At 64.9% G+C, this 20,082-nt stretch overlaps 1 protein-coding gene across 2 annotated transcripts in view; it reads left to right on the top strand.

Moving 5' to 3' along the window:
• Nucleotides 1-38: 38 nt before the first annotated feature.
• The window catches only part of CPT1B (carnitine palmitoyltransferase 1B), a 31,183-nt gene continuing 11,139 nt past the window's right edge, over nucleotides 39-20,082 (top strand). Inside the window, exons 1-11 of one of the 2 annotated variants that reach the window (XM_033059185.1) lie at nucleotides 39-155; nucleotides 5,952-6,114; nucleotides 6,182-6,321; nucleotides 8,303-8,474; nucleotides 10,219-10,320; nucleotides 11,940-12,077; nucleotides 14,174-14,251; nucleotides 14,345-14,452; nucleotides 14,844-14,928; nucleotides 16,804-16,999; nucleotides 19,690-19,875. In XM_033059185.1, the coding sequence (XP_032915076.1) occupies nucleotides 5,974-6,114; nucleotides 6,182-6,321; nucleotides 8,303-8,474; nucleotides 10,219-10,320; nucleotides 11,940-12,077; nucleotides 14,174-14,251; nucleotides 14,345-14,452; nucleotides 14,844-14,928; nucleotides 16,804-16,999; nucleotides 19,690-19,875 (1,346 nt within the window). In that variant the 5' untranslated portion in view covers nucleotides 39-155; nucleotides 5,952-5,973. Of the gene's footprint in view, nucleotides 156-3,822; nucleotides 3,911-5,951; nucleotides 6,115-6,181; nucleotides 6,322-8,302; nucleotides 8,475-10,218; nucleotides 10,321-11,939; nucleotides 12,078-14,173; nucleotides 14,252-14,344; nucleotides 14,453-14,843; nucleotides 14,929-16,803; nucleotides 17,000-19,689; nucleotides 19,876-20,082 lie in introns of those variants that run through there. The other variant, XM_033059186.1, reaches the window with a different exon arrangement.

Here is a 20,082-nt window from a genome sequence, read left to right as displayed (position 1 = left end):
CCCGAGACCCCCCGGACCCCCCCGATCCCTTGGGGCTGTTGGGGCGGTTTTGGGGGTTGGTGACGGTTTGGGGGGGCCCCGAGCACTCCGGGGGGCCCCACAACGGTTCGGGGGGGCCGGGACCCCCCCCCAGCACCCCCGGACCCGGAGCAAAGGTGGGGACCCCCCCTCAGGGCCAGGACCCCCCCCCGAGGGTGGGAATTGGGGTGGGGGGTCCCCAAATCCGCACCCCTGGCCAGTAACGGTTTTTTTGGGGGTTTTTTTGGGGTTTTTTGGGGTGGGGATCCCTGTTTGTACCTCATTGCCCCCCCCCCCTCCCCATCCCCCACCCGCGGTTTTGGGGCCGGGGGGGATCGCGGGACCCCCACCCCAAATTTCGACGGCAGAATGTAAAAGTCAGACCAATAAAGCCGCGCTGGGGCCGGCGCTTGAGTTGTCTGCTCCCAAAATTCTGCCCCAAAAATCCCCGCCCCAAATCCCGCCCCAAATCCCACCCCCAAATCCTGTCCCAAATCCCACCCCCCCAAATTCCTCTGCCACAAAATCCCGCCTCAAAATCCCACCCCCAAAACCCACCCCCTCAAATTCCCCTTCCCCAAAATCCTGCCCCAAATCCCATCCCCTCAAATTCTCTGTCCCAAATCCCACCCCAAATCCTACCCCCTCAAAATCCCCCGCCCCAAAATCCTGCCCCAAAATCCTGCACCAAATCCCACTCCAAAATCCCACCCCCTCAAATTCCCCCTTCCCAAGTCCCACCCGCTCAAATTCTCTGCCCCAAATCCCCACCCCAAAATCCCACCCCAAATCCTACTCCAAATCCCACCCGCTCAAATTACCCCACCCCAAATCCCGCCCCAAATCCCCGCCCCAAATTCCCCCACCCCCTCAAATTCCCCTGCCCCAAACCCCGCCCCCTCAAATTCCCTCACCCCCCCAAATCCCACCCCCTCAAATTTCCCCACCCCAAAATCCCGCCCCAAAACCCTGCCCCAAAATCCCACCCCAAATCCCACCCCCCCAAATAACCCCACCCCAAAATCCTGCCCCAAATCCCCTCCCCAAATCCCACCCCCTCAAATTCCCCTGCCCCAAAATCCTGCCCCAAATCCCCGCCCCAAATTCCCTCACACCAAATCCCGCCCCCTCAAATTCTCTGCCCCAAAATCCTGCCCCAAATCCCTCCTCCCCAAATCCCCCTCCCCAAATCCCACTCCAAAATCCTGCCCCAAATCCCACCCCCTCAAATTCCCCCATCCCGAAAATCCTGCCCCAAAAATCCTGCCCCAAATCCCACCCCCTCAAATTCCCCCTCCCCAATTCCCCCCTCCCCAATTCCCCTCTCCCCAAATCCCCTCCCCAATCCCCTCCCCAATCCCCCTCCCCAAATCCCCTCCAGCCGCCGTGGGGCAGAGGGAGGGAGGGGCTGGGGGGGACAAGGGACACGTGGGGGGACTTTGGGGTGCTGGGGACCCCTCCCCATGACCCTTCGGGGTGGGGACAAGGGGACAGCCAGGGGACAGGAGGGTGACAGCCGGGGGACAGGAGGGTGACAGCCAGGGGACAGCCAGGGGACAGGAGGGTGACAGCCGGGGGACAGGAGGGTGACAGCCGGGGGACAGCCAGGGGACAGCCGGGACACCGGTCAGGGCACAGCCAGGGGACGCTCATGGTGACGGGCAGGTGACAACCGGGACAGGGGCCAGAGGTCGGGCAGGTGACAGCCAGTGCCAGGCAGGGCACGGGGACAGGGACCTGGACAGGGACAGGGACAGGGACAGCTGCCACCGCCCCGGGCACGGACACGCGGAGCCCCCGGCAGAGCCACTGTCACTGTCCCGGGGGTGTGTCCCTGTCCCTGTCCTGGGTCCCTGTCCCGGGTTTGTGTCCCTGTCCCGGGGGTGTGTCCCTGATGCAGGTCCCTGTCCCCGTGCCTTCATGCAGGTCCCTGTCCCGGGTTTGTGTCCCTGTCCCGGGTTTGTGTCCCTGTCCCGGACTCGTGTCCCTGTCCCGGGTTTGTGTCCCTGTCACGGGGGTGTGTCCCTGTCCTTGATGCGAGTCCCTGTCCCCGGTTTGTGTCCCTGATGCAGGTCCCTGTCCCCGTGCCTTCATGCAGGTCCCTGTCCCGGGTTTGTGTCCCTGTCCCGGGATGTGTCCCTGTCCTTGATGCGAGTCCCTGTCCCGGGTTTGTGTCCCTGTCCCGAGGGTGTGTCCCTGTCCCGGGATCTGTCCCTGTCCCGGGTTTGTGTCCCTGTCCTTGTGCCCAGGATGTGTCCTTGTCCCGGGATGAGTGTCCCTGTCCATGTCCTGGGTTCCTGTCCCGGGCTCGTGTCCCTGTCCTGGGATGTGTCCCTGTCCCAGGCTCGTGTCCCTGTCCTGGGTCCTTGTCACGGGCTCGTGTCCCTGTCCTTGATGCGAGTCCCTGTCCCTGTCCTGGGATGTGTCCCAGTCCTAGTACATGTGCCTGTCCCGGGATCTGTCCCTGTCCCTGTCCTGGGTCCCTGTCCCGGGTTTGTGTCCCTGTCCCGGGTTTGTGTCCCTGTCCCTGATGTGGATCCCCGCAGGATGTCGGGTTTCCCCCGGGGTGTCTCCGCTGTCCCTCGGTGTCCCCGCTGTCCCCTCTCCATGACGCTGCTTGGCCCGGGCTGTTGATGACACCCCCCCGTTCCTGTCCCGGGATATCCATCCTTATCCCGGGATGTCCGTCCTTATCCCGGGATATCCATCCTTATCCCGGGATGTCCGTCCTTATCCCGGGATGTCCGTCTTTATCCCGGGATATCCATCCTTATCCCGGGACAGGACCCCCGGGATGTCCGGCTCCGTGTCCCGGGGTGGCCGGTCCTTGTCCCGACATGTCGGTGTCCCCAAGCCCGGCCATCCCTGTCCTGCCCCGGCATGTCACTGTTGCCGGCGACAGCGCTCTGTATCCCGGGACACGCGTCCTGCCCGGGTCTGAGTGTCCCCTGGGTGTCACTGTCCCCGTCCCGGGTGTCACTGTCCCCGTCCCGGTGTGTCGGGGTCCCCCCGAGTGTCACTGTCCCCGTCCCGGGTGTCACTGTCCCGGTCCTGATCTGTCCGGATCCCCACAGGTGTCACTGTCCCCATCCCGGTGTCACTGTCCCCATCCCGGTGTCACTGTCCCCGTCCCGGGTGTGTCACTGTCCCCATCCCGGTGTGTCCAGATCCCCACAGGTGTCACTGTCCCCCTCCCGGGTGTCACTGTCCCCGTCCCGGTGTGTCACTGTCCCCATCCTGAGTGTCACTGTCCCCGTCCCGGTGTGTCGGGGTCCCCCCGGGTGTCACTGTCCCCATCCCGGGTGTCACTGTCCCCGTCCCGGTGTGTCACTGTCCCCATCCCGGGTGTCACTGTCCCCGTCCCGGTGTGTCACTGTCCCCATCCTGAGTGTCACTGTCCCCATCCCGGTGTCACTGTCCCCATCCCAGGTGTCACTGTCCCCATCCCGGTGTGTCGGGGTCCCCCCGGGTGTCACTGTCCCCGTCCCAGGTGTGTCACTGTCCCCATCCCGGTTTGTCACGGTCCCTCCGGGTGTTACAGTCCCCATCCCGGGTGTCACTGTCCCCGTCCTGGCTGTCGCTGTCCCCCTCCCGGGTGTGTCACTGTCCCCATCCCGGTGTGTCGGGGTCCCCTCGAGTGTCACTGTCCCCATCCCGAGTGTCACTGTCCCCATCCCGGTGTGTCGGGGTCCCCCCGGGTGTCACTGTCCCCATCCCGGGTGTCACTGTCCCCATCCCGGTGTGTCGGTGTCCCCCCGGGTGTCGCTGTCCCCCCGAGGGCGGGGCGGTGCCTCAACCCGGCTCGGCTCGGCTCGGTCCCGCCCCGGTGTCCGGTTACCGCCTGGGGCAGCCCCGGCCGCAGGAGCCGCCGTCCCGCGGAGCCCCCACGCAGGTACCGGGCCCGGGGAGGGGACACGCGCGGGGACCCCCGGTACCCGAACCCCCCGGTACCCGAACCCCCTCCGGTACCCGAACCCCCCCGGTACCCGAACCCCCCGGTACCCGAACCCCTCCGGTACCCGAACCCCCACCCCCGGTACCCGAACCCCCCCGGTACCCGAACCCCTCCCAGTACCCGAACCTCCCCCGGTACCCGAACCCCTCCCGGTACCCGAACCCCCACCCCCGGTACCCGAACCCCCCCGGTACCCGAACCCCTCCCAGTACCCGAACCTCCCCCGGTACCCGAACCCCCACCCCCGGTACCCGAACCCCTCCGGTACCCGAACCCCCCCCGGTACCCGAACCCCTCCGGTACCCGAACCCCTCCCGGTACCCGAACCCCCCGGTACCCGAACCCCTCCGGTACCCGAACCCCCTCCGGGTGTCCCCTCGCGGTGTCCCCTCACCCGGAGCAGGACCCGGCCCCGCGCGTGACCTTGGGCGTGGCGGGACACGGGGGGGGACACCGGGGCGGTGACCGGGGACAGGGTGGGCAGTGCCACCCGTGCCACGCCGTGCGGGGTGACACGGGGTGGTGGCACTCAGCGGGCGGTGTCACAGCGGGGCTGGGGGACGTGGGTTAATGTGCCGGTGGCACCGGTGCCATCAGTGCCACCAGGGCACGGCCACCCCGGTGTCACCGGGTCCTGCCCAGCCGTGACCGTCACCCTCAGCCCAAGGCCACCCGTGGCTCCCCCGTGTTGGGGACAGCAGTGTCACCCCTTCCCCCCCCGCGACCCCCTGGCTGTGCCCACACCGGGGGGTCCCAGAGCTGGGGGGGTTTGGGGACACCCCCGGAGTGGGGAGGGTCTCCAGGGACCCCCGTGGTGACACTGTGACTTTGTGACAGCCCGAGCTCCCCGGCTGTGCCACCCCCGTAGGTGACAGTGACCCCCTGGCTGTGCCACCCCCGTGGTGACAGTGACCCCCCTGGCTGTGCCACCCCCGTGGTGACACTGTGACTTTGTGGCCCCCCAGGGCCCCCTGACTGTGCCACCCCCGTGGTGACAGTGACCCCCCGGCTGTGCCACCCCCGTAGGTGACAGTGACCCCCCGGCTGTGCCACCCCCGTAGGTGACAGTGACCCCCTGGCTGTGCCACCCCCGTGGTGACAGTGACCCCCCTGGCTGTGCCACCCCCGGAGGTGACAGTGACCCCCCGGCTGAGCCACCCCCGTAGGTGACAGTGACCCCCCGGCTGTGCCACCCCCGTAGGTGACAGTGACCCCCTGGCTGTGCCACCCCCGTGGTGACAGTGACCCCCCTGGCTGTGCCACCCCCGTAGGTGACAGTGACCCCCCGGCTGTGCCACCCCCGTAGGTGACAGTGACCCCCCGGCTGTGCCACCCCCGTAGGTGACAGTGACCCCATGGCTGTGCCACCCCCGTAGGTGACAATGACTTTGTGGCCCCCCAGGGCCCCCCGGCTGTGCCACCCCCGTGGTGACAGTGACCCCCTGGAGCGGACACCCCCGTGGTGGCAGTGACCCCCCGGCTGTGCCACCCCCGTGGTGACAGTGACTTTGTTGTCCCCAAGAGCCCCCCGACTGTGTCCGTGCCGCCCCTCCCACACGCCCGCAGGGGACACGGGGGACACGGGACAGGGGACAGCGCGTGCTGGGGACACGGAGCAGGGGACACGGGGCAGGGGACAGCGCTGGGGTCGGGCAGGGCCCGGGGTGTCCTCCCCGATGTCGCCTCTGGGGCCGGCGCTGGCGGCGGTGACAGCGCTGACCCTTCCCTCAGTGGGCACCGCGCCAGCGCCGCGTGACGCCGCTGTGCCACCGCTGTGCCACCGCGGTGACACGGACTGGGGGGCTCCCGAGGGGTGGCACCGCCCCCAGGTGACACCGGGGAGAGAGGGAGGCCACCCGCTGTCCCCCTCCTATGTCCCGTGCCGGGGGTGGCCGCGCCCATCGCCCCCGTGTCCCCGCGCAGGTGCCACCAGCGTGTCGCCAGGATGGCGGAGGCTCACCCCCGTGTCCCCCCGCAGGTGCCACCAGCGTGTCGCCAGGATGGCGGAGGCTCACCAGGCCGTGGCCTTCCAGTTCACGGTCACCCCCGAGGGTTTGGACTTCCAGCTGAGCCGCGAGGCCGTGCGCCAGCTCTACCTGGCCGCTGTCCACTCCTGGAAAAAGCGGCTGGTCCGGGCCAAGGTGGGCTGTGTCCCCCGTGTGTGTCCCCTGTGTCCCCTGTCACCCCCTGACCCCGCTGTGCCCACAGAACAGCTTCCTGACCGGCGTGTACCCCGCGTCCCCCTCCAGCTGGATGGTCGTGGTGGCGGCCACCGCCGGCTCGTGCTACTGCCAGGTGGATCCGTCCCTGGGGCTCATCGCGCGCATCCGGCACTGGCTGCCGCACGGGTGGGCAGGGGACACCGGGGGGACACGGGGTGGGGACACCGGGGTGGGGACACTGGGGTGGGGACACGGGGGTGGGGGACACTGGGGTGGGGACACTGGAGCGGGGACACTGGGGTGGGGACACGGGCGTGGGGACACAGGCATGGGGACACTGGGGTGGGGACAGCGGGATGGGGACACTGGTGGGGGACACTGGGATGAGGACACTGGGATGGGGACACGGGCATGGGGACACGGGCATGGGAGCACTGGGATGGGGGACACGGGCATGGGGACACGGGAATGGACACGAGAATGGGGACACTGGGATGGGGACACGAGCATGGGGACACTGGGATGGGGACACTGGTGTGGGGACACGGGCATGGGGACACGGGCATGGGAGCACTGGGATGGGGGACACGGGCATGGGGACACGGGAATGGACACGAGAATGGGGACACTGGGATGGGGACACTGGTGTGGGGACACGGGCATGGGGACACGGGCATGGGGACACTGGTGGGGGAGCACTGGGATGGGGACACTGGGATGAGGACACTGGTGGGGGACATGGGCATGGGGACACGGGCATGGGGGACAGCAGCATGGGGACACGGGAATGGGGACACTGGGGTGGGCCAGTGGCATGGGGACACGGGCATGGGGACACTGGGGTGGGGACACGGGTATGGGACATGGGCGTGGGGACACAGGGATGGGGCTACGGGGATGGGGACACTGGAGTGGGGACACTGGGGTGGAGACACAGGCATGAGGGACACGGGCATAGGGACACTGGGGTGGGGCACAGCAGCGTGGGGACACGGGCATGGGGACAGCGGGATGGGGACACTGGGGTGGGGACACGGGCGTGGGAACACTGGGATGGGGACACGAGCATGGGGACACGGGGCGGGGGGACACTGGGGTGGGGACACGGGCATGGGGGACACGGGCATGGGGACACTGGGGTGGGCCAACGGGATGGGGACACGGGCATGGGGACACGGGCATGGGGACACGGGCATGGGGACAATGGGATGGGGACACGGGCATGGGGGACACTGGGGTGGGGACACTGGGGTGGGGACAGCGGGGGGACAGCGGGGTGGGGACACGGGCGTGGGGGACACGGGAATGGACACGAGAATGGGGACACTGGGGTGGGGACACGGGCATGGGGACACTGGGGTGGGCCAGTGGCATGGGGCCAACGGGATGGGGACACGGGCATGGGGACACTGGGGTGGGGACACGAGCATGGGGACATTGGGATGGGGACACGGGCATGAGGGACACGGGCATGGGGACACTGGAGTGGGCCAGTGGCATGGGGACACGGACATGGGGACACGGGCATGGGGACACTGGGATGGGGCTACGGGGATGGGGACACTGGGGTGGGGGACACTGGGATGGGGACATGGACGTGGGGACACTGGGGTGGGGACAGCGGGATGGGGACATGGGCATGGGGACACGGGCATGGGGACACTGGGATGGGGACACGGGCATGGGGACACGGGCATGGGGGACACGGGCATGGGGGACACGAGCGTGGGGACATGGGCATGGGACCAGTGGAATGGGGACACTGGGATGGGCACAGCGAGATGGGGACACTGGGATGGGAGCACTGGGATGAGGGAATGTCCCACAGGCACAGCCCCCTTGGGGACATTCCCGGGGATGTCCCACATGCACAACCCCCTTGGGGACATTCCCGGGGATGAAGGGATGTCCCACACCCACAGCCCCCTTGGGGACATTCCCCGGGGATGAAGGGATGTCCCACACCCACAGCCCCCTTGGGGACATTCCCGGGGATGTCCCACACCCACAGCCCCCTTGGGGACATTCCCGGGGATGTCCCACACCCACAGCCCCCTTGGGGACATTCCCTGGCGATCCCACCGGGGCACGCTATGAGGACTCTTTGGGGACTCTGGTGATTCTGCCCCCCTGACCCGTGTCCCCGCGTGTCCCCGCGTGTCCCCAGCGAGGCGCTGCCCCCGCCGGCGCAGACCGCGGTGAGCACGGTGCTGTTCTCCACCGGGGCCTGGCTGGCGGCCGTGCTGCTGTTCCGCCGCGTGCTGCGCCTGCTGCTCTCCTACCACGGCTGGATGTTCGAGCCCCACGGGCACATGAGCCGCAGCACCCGCCTCTGGATCGTGAGCACCGGGGATGGCACGGGGATGGGGAGATGGGGGAACTGGGAGATTTTTGGGAGCTGTGGGTGCTTCAGGATCCATGGGTACCTGGGAGCTTTTTGGGAGCTGTGGGTGCTTTGGGAGTTCTTTGGGATCCGTGGGTGCTTCGGGATCCGTGGGTACCTGGAGTTCTTTGGATCCATGGGCGCCTCAGGATCCGTAGGTGCTTTGGGAGTTCTTTGGGATCCATGGGTGCATCGGGAGCCATGGGTACGTGGAGTTTTTTGGGAGCCGTGGATGCTTCGGGATCTGTGGGTACCTGGGAGCTTTTTGGGAGCTGTGGGTGTTTTGAGAGTTTTTTGGGATCCATGGGTGCTTTGGGATCCGTGAGTACCTGAAGTTTTTTGGGAGCCTCGGGTGCTTTGGGAGTTCTTTGGGATCCATGGGTGCTTCGGGAGCCGTGGGTACCTGGGAGCTTTTTTGGGAGCTGTGGGTACAGCCAGAGTTGTGAGAACCTGGAGCTTTTTGGGATGCATGGGTGCTTCAGGAGCTGTGGGTGCTTTGGGAGTTCTTTGGGATCCTTGGGTACTTTGGGATCCATGAGTGCCTGGAGTTTTTGGGAGCTGTGGGTGCATCCGGGATCTGTGGGAACCTGGATTTCTTTGTGATCTGTGGGTGCTTCGGGATCCGTGGGTGCTTTGGGAGGTTTTTGGGATCCATGGGTGCTTCAGAATCCGTAGGTACCTGGAGATTTTTGGGATCCGTGGGTGCTTTGGGATCCGTGGGTGCTTTGGGAGTTTTTTGGGAACTGTGGGTGCATCCAGGAGTTGTGGGAACCTGGAGATTTTTGGGACCCATGGGTACTTTGGGATCCGTGGGGACCTGGGAGCTTTTTGGGAGCTGTGGGTGCATCGGGAGTTGTGGGAACCTGGAGTTCTTTGGGATCCATGGGTGCTTCGGGAGCTGTGGATGCTTTGGGAGTTCTTTGGGATCCGTGGGTACTTCAGGATCCGTAGGTACCTGGAGTTCTTTGGGAGCTGTGGGTGCATCCAGGAGTTGTGGGAACCCGGAGTTTTTTGGGATCCATGGGTGCTTTGGGAATTCTTTGGGATCCGTGGGTGCTTCGGGAGCTGTGGGTGCTTTGGGAGTTTTTTTGGATCCATGGGTGCTTTCGGATCCGTGGGTACCTGGAGTTTTTTGGGATCCATGGGTGATTTCGGAGCCGTAGGTACCTGAAGATTTTTGGGAGCTGTGGGTGCATCCGGGAGCTGTGGGAACCTGGAGCTTTTTGGGATCTGTGGGTGCTTTGGGAGTTTTTAGGGATCCATGAGTGCCTGGAGATTTTTGGGAGCTGTGGGTGCATCGGGAGCTGTGGGTGCTTTGGGAGTTTTTTGGGATCCATGGGCGCTTCAGGAGTTTTTTGGGATCCATGGGTGCTTCGGGAGTTTTTTGGGATCCATGGGTGCTTCGGGAGCTGTGGGTGCTTTGGGAGTTTTTTGGGATCCATGGGCGCTTCAGGAGTTTTTTGGGATCCATGGGTGCTTCGGGAGCTGTGGGTGCTTTGGGAGTTTTTTGGGATCCATGGGCGCTTCAGGAGTTTTTTGGGATCCATGGATGCATTGGGAGCTGTGGGAACCTGGCAGTTTTTGGGAGCTGTGGGTGCTTCAGCTTCCTTGGGTGCTTTGGGAGTTTTCGGGAGCCATGAGCCGCGGATCCTCTCCCCACCCCTCCTCTCCTCCTCCTCCTCCTCCTCCTCGTGCCGCAGGCGCTGATGAAGGTCATGTCCATCCGCAAGCCGCTCCTGTACAGCTTCCAGAGCTCCCTGCCCAAGCTGCCCGTGCCCCCCGTGAAAGCCACCATCGCCCGGGTACGGCACCGGGCTGGGGACACTGCGGGGACAGTGGCACTGGGGTGGCGGTGACAGTGAGGTGGCACTGGGGTGGCAGTGATGTGGCAGTGGCAATGGGGTGGAAATGGGATGACACTGAGGTGACAGTGGTGGTGGCACTGGGGTGGCAGTGGAGTGACAGGTGACAGTGGCAGTGGGATGGCAGTGATGTGGCAGTGACAGTGAGATACCAGTGGTGGTGACAGCAGTGGTGACAGTGGCAGTGGAGTGGCAGTGATGTGGCAGTGACAGTGGCAGTGGGGTGACAGTGAGGTGACAGTGGCGGCGGGGTAGCACTGAGATGGCAGTGAGATGGTGGCAGTGAGGTGACTGGTGATGGTAATGGCAGTGACAGTGGAGTAGCACTGAGGTGCCAGGGGCAGTGACAGTGGCAGTGCGGTGACAGCAGTGGTGACAGTGGCACTGGGGTGGCACTGGTGCTGGCCGTGGGATGGCACTGGGATGGCAGGGATGTGGCAGTGGCAGTGACAGTGACAGTGAGGTGGCAGTGCCAGTGGCAGTGGGATGACAGTGGCAGTGAGGTGACAGTGGCAGTGGGGTGGCAGTGAGGTGCCAGTGACAGTGGGGTGGCACTGGGGTGGCAGTGATGTGACAGTGAGTGACAGTGAGGTGACAGTGGCAGTACCAGTGGTGGTGACAGTGGCAGTGAGGTGCCAGTGGCAGTGAGATGATGGTGGCAGTGGGGTGGCACTGAGGTGGCAGTGAGGTGACAGTGTCAGTGAGATGACGATGGCAGTGGGGTGACACTGAGGTGACAGTGACAGTGACAGTGACAGTGGCAGTGAGGTGACAGTGGCAGTGGGATGGCAGTGACAGTGGTGGTGACAGTGGCAGTGAGATGTCGGTGGCAGTGGGGTGGCACTGAGGTGACAGTGGCGGTACCAGTGGTGGTGCCAGTGGCAGTGAGGTGACAGTGGCAATGAGATGAGGGTGGCAGTGAGGTGGCACTGAGGTGGCAGTGAGGTGCCAGTGTCAGTGAGATGAGGGTGGCAGTGGGGTGGCACTGAGGTGCCGGTGGCAGTGACAGTGGCAGTGAGGTGACAGTGGCACTGGGGTGGCAGTGAGGTGCCAGTGGCAGTGAGATGATGGTGGCAGTGGGGTGGCACTGGGGTGACAGTGATGTGACAGTGAGGTGACAGTGGTGGTGCCAGTGGCAGTGAGGTGACAGTGGGGTGGCAGTGGGGTGGCACTGAGGTGTCAGGGGCAGTGACAGTGACAGTGAGATGACGGTGGCAGTGGGGTGGCACTGAGGTGGCAGGGGCAGTGACAGTGACAGTGAGGTGCCAGTGTCAGTGAGATGTCGGTGGCAGTGGGGTGGCACTGAGGTGCCGGTGGCAGTGAGGTGACAGTGTCAGTGAGATGACGGTGGCAGTGGGGTGGCACTGAGGTGGCACTGAGGTGTCAGTGAGATGACGGTGGCAGTGGGGTGGCACTGAGGTGCCGGTGGCAGTGAGGTGACAGTGTCAGTGAGATGACGATGGCAGTGGGGTGGCACTGAGGTGACAGTGACAGTGCCAGTGGCAGTGAGGTGACAGTGGCAGTGCCGGTGCCGGGTGACCCCGTGTCCCCTCCCGCAGTACCTGGAGTCGGTGCGGCCGCTGCTGGACGATGACAAATACGCCGAGATGGAGGCGCTGGCCAAGGAGTTCCAGGAGCAAACGGCGCCGCGGCTGCAGCGCTACCTGCGCCTCAAGTCCTGGTGGACAACCAACTACGTGAGTGTGGGGACACCCGGGCCACGCTGGGGACACCCGGGCCACGCTGGGGACACCCGGGCCACCCTGGGGACACCCTGCAGCCCTGGGGACACCCGGGCCACCCTGGGGACACCCTGCAGCCCTGGGGACACCCGGACCACCCTGGGGACACCCGGGCCACCCTGGGGACACCTGGGCCACGCTGGGGACACCTGGGCCACGCTGGGGGACACCCGAGACACCCTGGGGACACCCGGGCCACGCTGGGGACACCTGGGCCACCCTGGGGACACCCGGGCCACCCTGGGGACACCCGGGCCACGCTGGGGACACCCGAGACACCCTGGGGACACCCGGGCCACGCTGGGGACACCTGGGCCACCCTGGGGACACCCGGGCCATGCTGGGGACACCCGGGCCATGCTGGGGACACCCGAGACACCCTGGGGACACCCGAGACACCCTGGGGATACCCGGGCCACCCTGGGGACCCCCTGCAACCCTGGGGACACCTGGGCCACCCTGGGGACACCCGAGACACCCTGGGGACACCCGGGCCACCCTGGGGACACCCGAGACACCCTGGGGACACCCTGCAGCCCTGGGGACCTCGGAACTGATGGATGGGAACCCCCCCGGCAGCGTGAGAGGGATTTGGGAGCTCCTGGGGCAGAGGGGCAGAGGGTTCTGTACCCGTCACTGTCCCCATCCCTGTTCCTGTCACTGTCCCCATCCCTGTCCCTGTCACTGTCCCCATCCCTGTCCCTTCCACCTGTCCCCAACCCTGTCCCCTCCCCATCTCCTGGCCTTGTCCCTGTTTCCTAACCCTTGTCCCTGTTCCCTATTCCTATCCCTGTCCCTGTCCTCTGTCCCCTATCCCTGTCCCGTTTCCTGTCCCCATCCCTGTCCTCGTCCCTGTCCCCTCATTCCTATCCCTGTCCCGTTTCCCTGTCTCCTGTCCCCGTTCCTGTCCCCTGTCCCATGTCCCTCCCTGTCGCTTTTCCCTGTTCCCTCTCTCCATCCCCATCCCTGGGCTCTCCTCTTGCCACTGTCCCCCTGTGCTCTGTCCCGTCTCCTAATCCTTGTCCCTGTCCCCTGTTCCTGTCCTTTATCCCTTGTTCCTCATTCCTGTCCCCATCCCTGTCCTTTGTCCCTGTCTCTATTCCTGTCCCTGTCCCCATCCCTGTCCCCTGTCCCTGTCCCCATCCCTGTCCCTTGTTCCCGTTCCTTGTCTCTATTCCTGTTCCTACCCCTGTCCTCTGTCCCCATCCCTGTCCCCATCCCTGTCCCCTGTCCCCATCCCTGTCCCCTGTCCCTGTCCCGTCCCCTGTCCCCGTTCCTTGTCCCTGTCCCCATCCCTGTCCCCTGTCCCCGTTCCTTGTCTCTATTCCTGTTCCTGTCCCTGTCCTTTGTCCCTATCCCTGTCCCCTGTCCCCATCCCTGTCCCTTGTTCCTGTTCCTTGTCTCTATTCCTGTTCCTGTCTCCTGTCCCCATCCCTGTCCCCATCTCTGTCCCCATCCCTGTCCCTGTCCTCATCCCTGTCCCCTGGCCCCGTTCCTTGTCTCTATTCCTGTTCCTCCCCCTGTTCCCTGTCCCTGTCCCCATCCCTGTCCCTTGTCCCTGTCCCCATCCCTGTCCCCATCCCTGTCCCCTGTCCCCTGTCCCTGTCCCCATCCCTGTCCCTTGTTCCCGTTCCTTGTCTCTATTCCTGTTCCTGACCCTGTCTCTTGTCCCCATCCCTGTCCCCCGTCCCCGTTCCTTGTCTCTATTCCTATTCCTGTCCCTGTCCCCATCCCTGTCCCCTGTCCCTGTCCCCTGTCCCTGTTCCCTGTCCCTGTCCCCTGTCCCTTGTCCCCATCCCTGTCCCCATCCCCGTCCCCTGTCCCGTGTCCCTGTCCCTGTCCCCGTCCCCGTCCCCTGTCCCTGTCCCCTGTCCCTGTCCCCTGTCCCTGTCCCCATCTCCGTCCCCTGTCCCTGTCCCCTGTCCCCTGTCCCCTGTCCCTGTCCCCTGTCCCTGTCCCTGTCCCCGTTCCTTGTCTCTATTCCTATTCCTGCCCGTGTCCCCTGTCCCTGTCCCTGTCCCTGTCCCCTGTCCCTGTCCCCGTCCCCGCAGGTCAGTGACTGGTGGGAGGAGTACGTTTACCTGCGCGGCCGCAGCCCCATCATGGTCAACAGCAACTACTACGCCATGGTAAGGGGGACGTGGGGGCGCTGGGGGACCCCAATCCCCTCCTTGGGGACCCTCAGCGTGTCCCGTGACCCGGACCGTGTCCCTTGTCCCCAGGATTTCCTGTACGTGACCCCCAGCCCCATCCAGGCTGCTCGGGCGGCCAACGTGGTGCACGCGATGATCCTGTACCGGCGGCGGCTGGACCGCGGCGAGATCCCCCCGGTGAGCGGATTTGGGGGGCACGGGGGTCCCGGGGGTCCCGGGGGTCCCGGCAGGACGGGGGTCCGCGTGGTCTTGTTGTACCGGCGGCTGAGATCCCCCCGGTGAGCGGATTTGGGGGTCCCAGTGGAATTGGGGGGACCAGGGGGGTCCCGTGGGGATGGGGGGGTTCGGGGTCCGTGGAACTGAGGGGTTTGGGGGGTTTGGGGGGTCCCGGGAGCTGAGGGAGCCGTGGGGGATCGCCTGAATTTTGGGGAGAGCAGGGAGAGCTCTGCGGGACAGGAGCAGCGCGTTGTCCCCGTGGGGCTGTCAGGGGGTGACAGCGATGGGGACACAGCCCCTCCCTGACCCCCCTGTCCCCCCCTGACCCCCCCTGACCCCCCGTCCCCCCCAGATGATGGCGCTGGGCGTGGTCCCCATGTGCTCGTACCAGTCGGAGCGGATGTTCAACACCACCCGCGTGCCGGGCAAGGAGGCGGGTACGGGGACAGCGCCCGGGGAGGGGGTGACAGCGCTCCGGGGGTGACAGCGCTCCGGGGGGTGACAGCGCTCCGGGGGTGACAGTGGTCTGGGGGGTGACAGCGGTCCAGGGGGTGACAACGGTCCGGGGGTGACAGCTCTCCTGGGGGGTGACAGCGCCCGGGGTGTGACAGCGGTCTGGGGTGACAGCGGTCACGGGGGTGACAGCGCTCTGGGGAGGGGGTGACAGGGCTCTGGGAGGTGACAGCGGTCCGGGGGGTGACACTGCTCCGGGGGTGACAGCGGTCCTGGGGGTGACAGCGCTCCTGGGGGCAAGAGTGACACCACTCCTAGGGGAGGTGACACTGCTCCTGGGGTGTTAACACCGCTCCAGGGTTGGATGTGACACTGCTCCGGGGTTGACACCGTTCCTGGGGTGTGACACCGCTCCTAGGGGAGGTGACACTGCTCCAGGGGTGGGGGTGACACCGCTCTGGGATGAGGGTGACACTGCTCCTGGGGTGTGACACCACTCCTGGGTGGGTGACACCGCTCCTGGGGGAGGTGACACCGCTCCCAGGGGAAGTGACAGCGCTCCGGGGGTGTGACACTGCTCCGGGGATGGGGGTGACACCGCTCCTGGGTGGATGACACCGCTCCTGGGGGGTGACACCGCTCCTGGGGGGTGACACTGCTCCTGGGGGGGTGACACCGCTCCAGGGGGAGATGACACTGGTCCAGGGATGGGGGTGACACGTTCCTAGGGGAGGTGACACTGCTCCGGCGGTGGGTGTGACACCGCTCCAGAGGTGTGGCACCGCTCCTGGGGTGACACCGCTCCTAGGGGAGGTGACACCGCTCCGGGATAAGGGTGACACCGCTCCTGGGGGTGGGTGTGACACCGCTCCGGGGGTGTGACACCGCTCCTAGGGGAGGTGACACTGCTCCAGGATGAGGGTGATACCGCCCCTGGGGGAGATGACACCCAGGATGACACTGCTCCTGGGTGGGTGACACCACTCCTGGAGCGTGACACCGCTCCTGGGGTGACACCGCTCTGGGATGAGGGTGACACCGCTCCTGGGGGTGACACCGCTCCTGAGGGAGGTGACACCGCTCCGGGATGAGGGTGACACCACTCCTAGGCGGGTGATACCGCTCCTAGGGGAGGTGACACTGCTCTGGGGTGGGGGATTACACCTCTCCGGGGGTGTGACACCACTCCTGGGGGAGATGACACAACTCCGGGATGGGGGTGACACCGCTCGAGGGGTGGGTGTGACACCGCTCCTGGGGGAGGTGACACCGCTCCGGGGATAGGGGTGACACTGCTCGTGGGTGGGTGACACCGCTTCTAGGGGAGGTGACACCGCTCTGGGGTAGGGGATGACACCACTCCTGGGGAGATGACACTGCTTCGGGGGTGGATGTGACACCACTCCTGGGTGGGTGACACCGCTCCTGGGTGGGTGACACCGCTCTGGGGTGGGGGTGACACCGCTCCTAGGGGAGGTGACACTGCTCTGGGGGGTGACACCGCTCTTGGGGGAAATGACACTGCTCCCGGGCATGGGGGTGACACCACTCCTGGGTGGGTGACACCGCTCCTGGGTGGGTGACACCGCTCCTAGGGGAGGTGACACCACTCCTGGGTGGGTGACACCGCTCCTCGGGGAGGTGACACTGCTCCCGGGGATAGATGTGACACCACTCCAGGGGTGGGTGTGACACGGCTCCTGGATGGGTGACACCGCTCCTAGGGGAGGTGACACCGCTCCGGGGGTGGGTGTGACACCGCTCCGTGGGTGACACCGCTCCTGGGTGGGTGACACCGCTCCTGGGGAGGTGACACCGCTCCGTGTGTGACACCGCCCTGTCCTCCCCCGTGCCCCCAGACACGCTGCTGCACCTGGCGGACACCAAGCACCTGGCCGTGTACCACAAGGGCCGCTACTACAAGGTGTGGCTGTACTACGGGGGGCAGCTGCTCCCGCCCGCAGACCTGGAGATGCAATTCCAGAGGATCCTGGACGATCCCTCCCCTCCCCAGCCCGGCGAGGAGCGGCTGGCGGCGCTCACGGCCGGGGAAAGGTGTGCGGGGTCCGGGAAAGGTGTGCGGGGTTTGGGAAAGGTGTGCGGGGTCCGGGAAAGGTGTGCGGGGTCGGGGAAAGGTGTGCGGGGATGGGAAAGGTGTGCGGGGTCGGGGAAAGGTGTGCGGGGATGGGAAAGGTGTGCGGGGTCGGGGAAAGGTGTGCGGGGATGGGAAAGGTGTGCGGGGTCTGGGAAAGGTGTGCGGGGTTTGGGGAAAGGTGTGCGGGGTCCGGGAAAGGTGTGCGGGGTCAGGGAGGGATGGGAAAGGTGTGCGGGGTCAGGGAAAGGTGTGCGGGGTTAGGGAAAGGTGTGCGGGGTCAGGGAAAGGTGTGCGGGGTCAGGGAAAGGTGTGCGGGGTCAGGGAAAGGTGTGCGGGGTTTGGGAAAGGTGTGCGGGGTCTGAAAGGTGTGCGGGGTCAGGGAAAGGTGTGCGGGGTCCGGGAAAGGTGTGCGGGGTCAGGGAAAGGTGTGCGGGGTCCGGGAAAGGTGTGCGGGGTCAGGGGAAAGGTGTGCGGGGTCAGGGAAAGGTGTGCGGGGTCAGGGAAAGGTGTGAAGGGTCAGGGGAAAGGTGTGCGGGGTCAGGGAAAGGTGTGAAGGGTCAGGGGAAAGGTGTGCGGGGTTTGGGAAAGGTGTGCGGGGTCGGAAAGGTGTGCGGGGTCAGGGAGGGACAGGAAAGGTGTGCGGGGTCAGGGAAAGGTGTGCGGGGTTCGGGGAAAGGTGTGCGGGGTCTGAAAGGTGTGAAGGGTCAGGGGAAAGGTGTGCGGGGTCAGGGAAAGGTGTGAAGGGTCAGGGGAAAGGTGTGCGGGGTCAGGGAAAGGTGTGCGGGGTCTGAAAGGTGTGCGGGGTCTGGGAAAGGTGTGCGGGGTCTGGGAAAGGTGTGCGGGGTCTGGGAAAGGTGTGCGGGGTCTGAAAGGTGTGCGGGGTCTGGGAAAGGTGTGCGGGGTTTGGGAAAGGTGTGCGGGGTCAGGGAAAGGTGTGCGGGGTCAGGGAAAGGTGTGCGGGGTCAGAGAAAGGTGTGCGGGGTTCGGGAAAGGTGTGCGGGGTTCGGGAAAGGTGTGCGGGTTTTGGGAAAGGTGTGCGGGGTTCGGGAAAGGTGTGCGGGGATGGGAAATGTGTGCGGGGTCAGGGAGGGACGGGGATGAACAGTGGGAATGACTGGTGGGAATGGTGGGGGATACGGGAATAATGGGGATGCTGGGAGTAATGGAAATTATAGGGACACTGGGGATAATGGAGACACTGGGAATACTGGGAATAATCGGGATACTGGGGACTCTGGGCACCTGGGAATAATGGGAACATCAGGAATAATGGGAATACTGGGGATAGTGGGAATAATGGAGACGCTGGGCACCTGGGAACTCCAGGGATAATGGGAATAATGAGGATACTGGGAATAATGGGAATAATGGGAATAATGGGGATACTGGAGACACTGGGCACCTGGGAACTCTGGGGACACCAGGAATAATGGGAATAGTGGGGATAATGGGAATAATGGAGACACTGGGCACCTAGGAACAGCGGGAACACTGGGAATAATGGAGACACTGGGAATAATGGGAATACTGGGGATAATGGGGATACTGGAGACACTGGGTACGTGGGAACACTGGGAATAATGGGAATAGCAGGAATAATGGGGATGCCAGGGATAATGTGGGTACTGGGGACACTGGGCACCTGGGAACACCAGGAACTCCAGGAATAATGGGGATAATTACCATACTGGGGATAATGGGAATACTGGAGCCACTGGGCACCTGGGAACACTGGGAACATCAGGAATAATGGGAATGCTGGGGATAATGGGGATGCTGGGCATAATGGGGATACTGAAGAGACACTGGGCACCTGGGAATAATGGGAACACTGGGCATAATGGCCATACTGGGAATACTGGGCATAATGGGCTCCTGGGAACTCCAGGAACACTGGGGATAATGGGAACACCGGGAATACTGGGAATGCTGGGGATACTGGGCACCTGGGAACACTGGGAACACCAGGAATAATGGGAATAATGGGGATAGTGGGAATAATGGAGACACTGGGCACCTGGGAACAGCAGGAACACTGGGAATAATGGGGATAACAGGAATAATGGGGATACTGGGAATTATGGAGGTACTGGGACCTGGGAACATCAGGAACTCTGGGAATAATGGAGACACTGAGAATAATGGGAATAGTGGGAATAATGGGAATAATGGGGATACTGGGAACACTGGGCTCCTGGGAACACCGGGAACACTGGGAATAATGGGGATAACAGGAATAATGGGGATACTGGAGACACTGGGCACCTGGGAACACTGGGGATAATGGGAACACTGGGAATAGTGGGAATAGTGGGAATACTGGGGATACTGGGCACCTGGGAACACTGGGAACACCAGGAATAATGGGAATAATGGGAACACCGGGAATAATGGGAATACTGGGAATACTGGGGACACTGACACCTGGGAACACCAGGAATAATGGGGATACTGGAGACCAGGCTGTCCTGTCCCCATTCCTGTCCCCATCCCGTCCCTGTCCCCAGCCTCACACCGCCCCGGCAGCGGGCACAGGGACACAGGACACGCCCTGGGGTCCCCGTGGGTGGGGGGCTCTGAGGGGTCAGCGATGGCCCCAGTGTGGGGTCGGGGGGCTGTGGGTGCCCCTGCCCTGACCGGGGGTGCCCAGGGTGCCCTGGGCCGAGGCTCGGGCGCGGTTCTTCAGCCGCGGCCCCAACAAGGTGGCCCTGGACGCCATCGAGCGCGCCGCCTTCTTCCTCACCCTGGACGAGGAGGAGCACGGCCAGGACCCGGCCCGGCCCGGCTGCATGGACGCGTACGCCAAGTCCCTGCTGCACGGCCGCTGCTACGACCGGTGTGTGCCCCAAAAACAGCCCTGGGACCCCAAAACCTCACCCAGTACCTACAGGCACCCCAAAACCTCACCCGGTACCCACAGACACCCCAAATCCCCACCCAGCCCAGTCCCTGCTGCACGGCCGCTGCTACGACCGGTGTGTGCCCCAAAAACAGCCCCGGGACCCCAAATCCTCACCCGCTACCCACAGACACCCCAAAACCT

Source organism: Catharus ustulatus, chromosome 4, assembly GCF_009819885.2.
Source record: "Catharus ustulatus isolate bCatUst1 chromosome 4, bCatUst1.pri.v2, whole genome shotgun sequence".
NCBI classification, from domain to species: domain Eukaryota; kingdom Metazoa; phylum Chordata; class Aves; order Passeriformes; family Turdidae; genus Catharus; species Catharus ustulatus.
The sequence above is the reverse complement of the archived record's forward strand: the minus strand, read 5'-3'. Positions and strand labels throughout refer to the sequence as shown.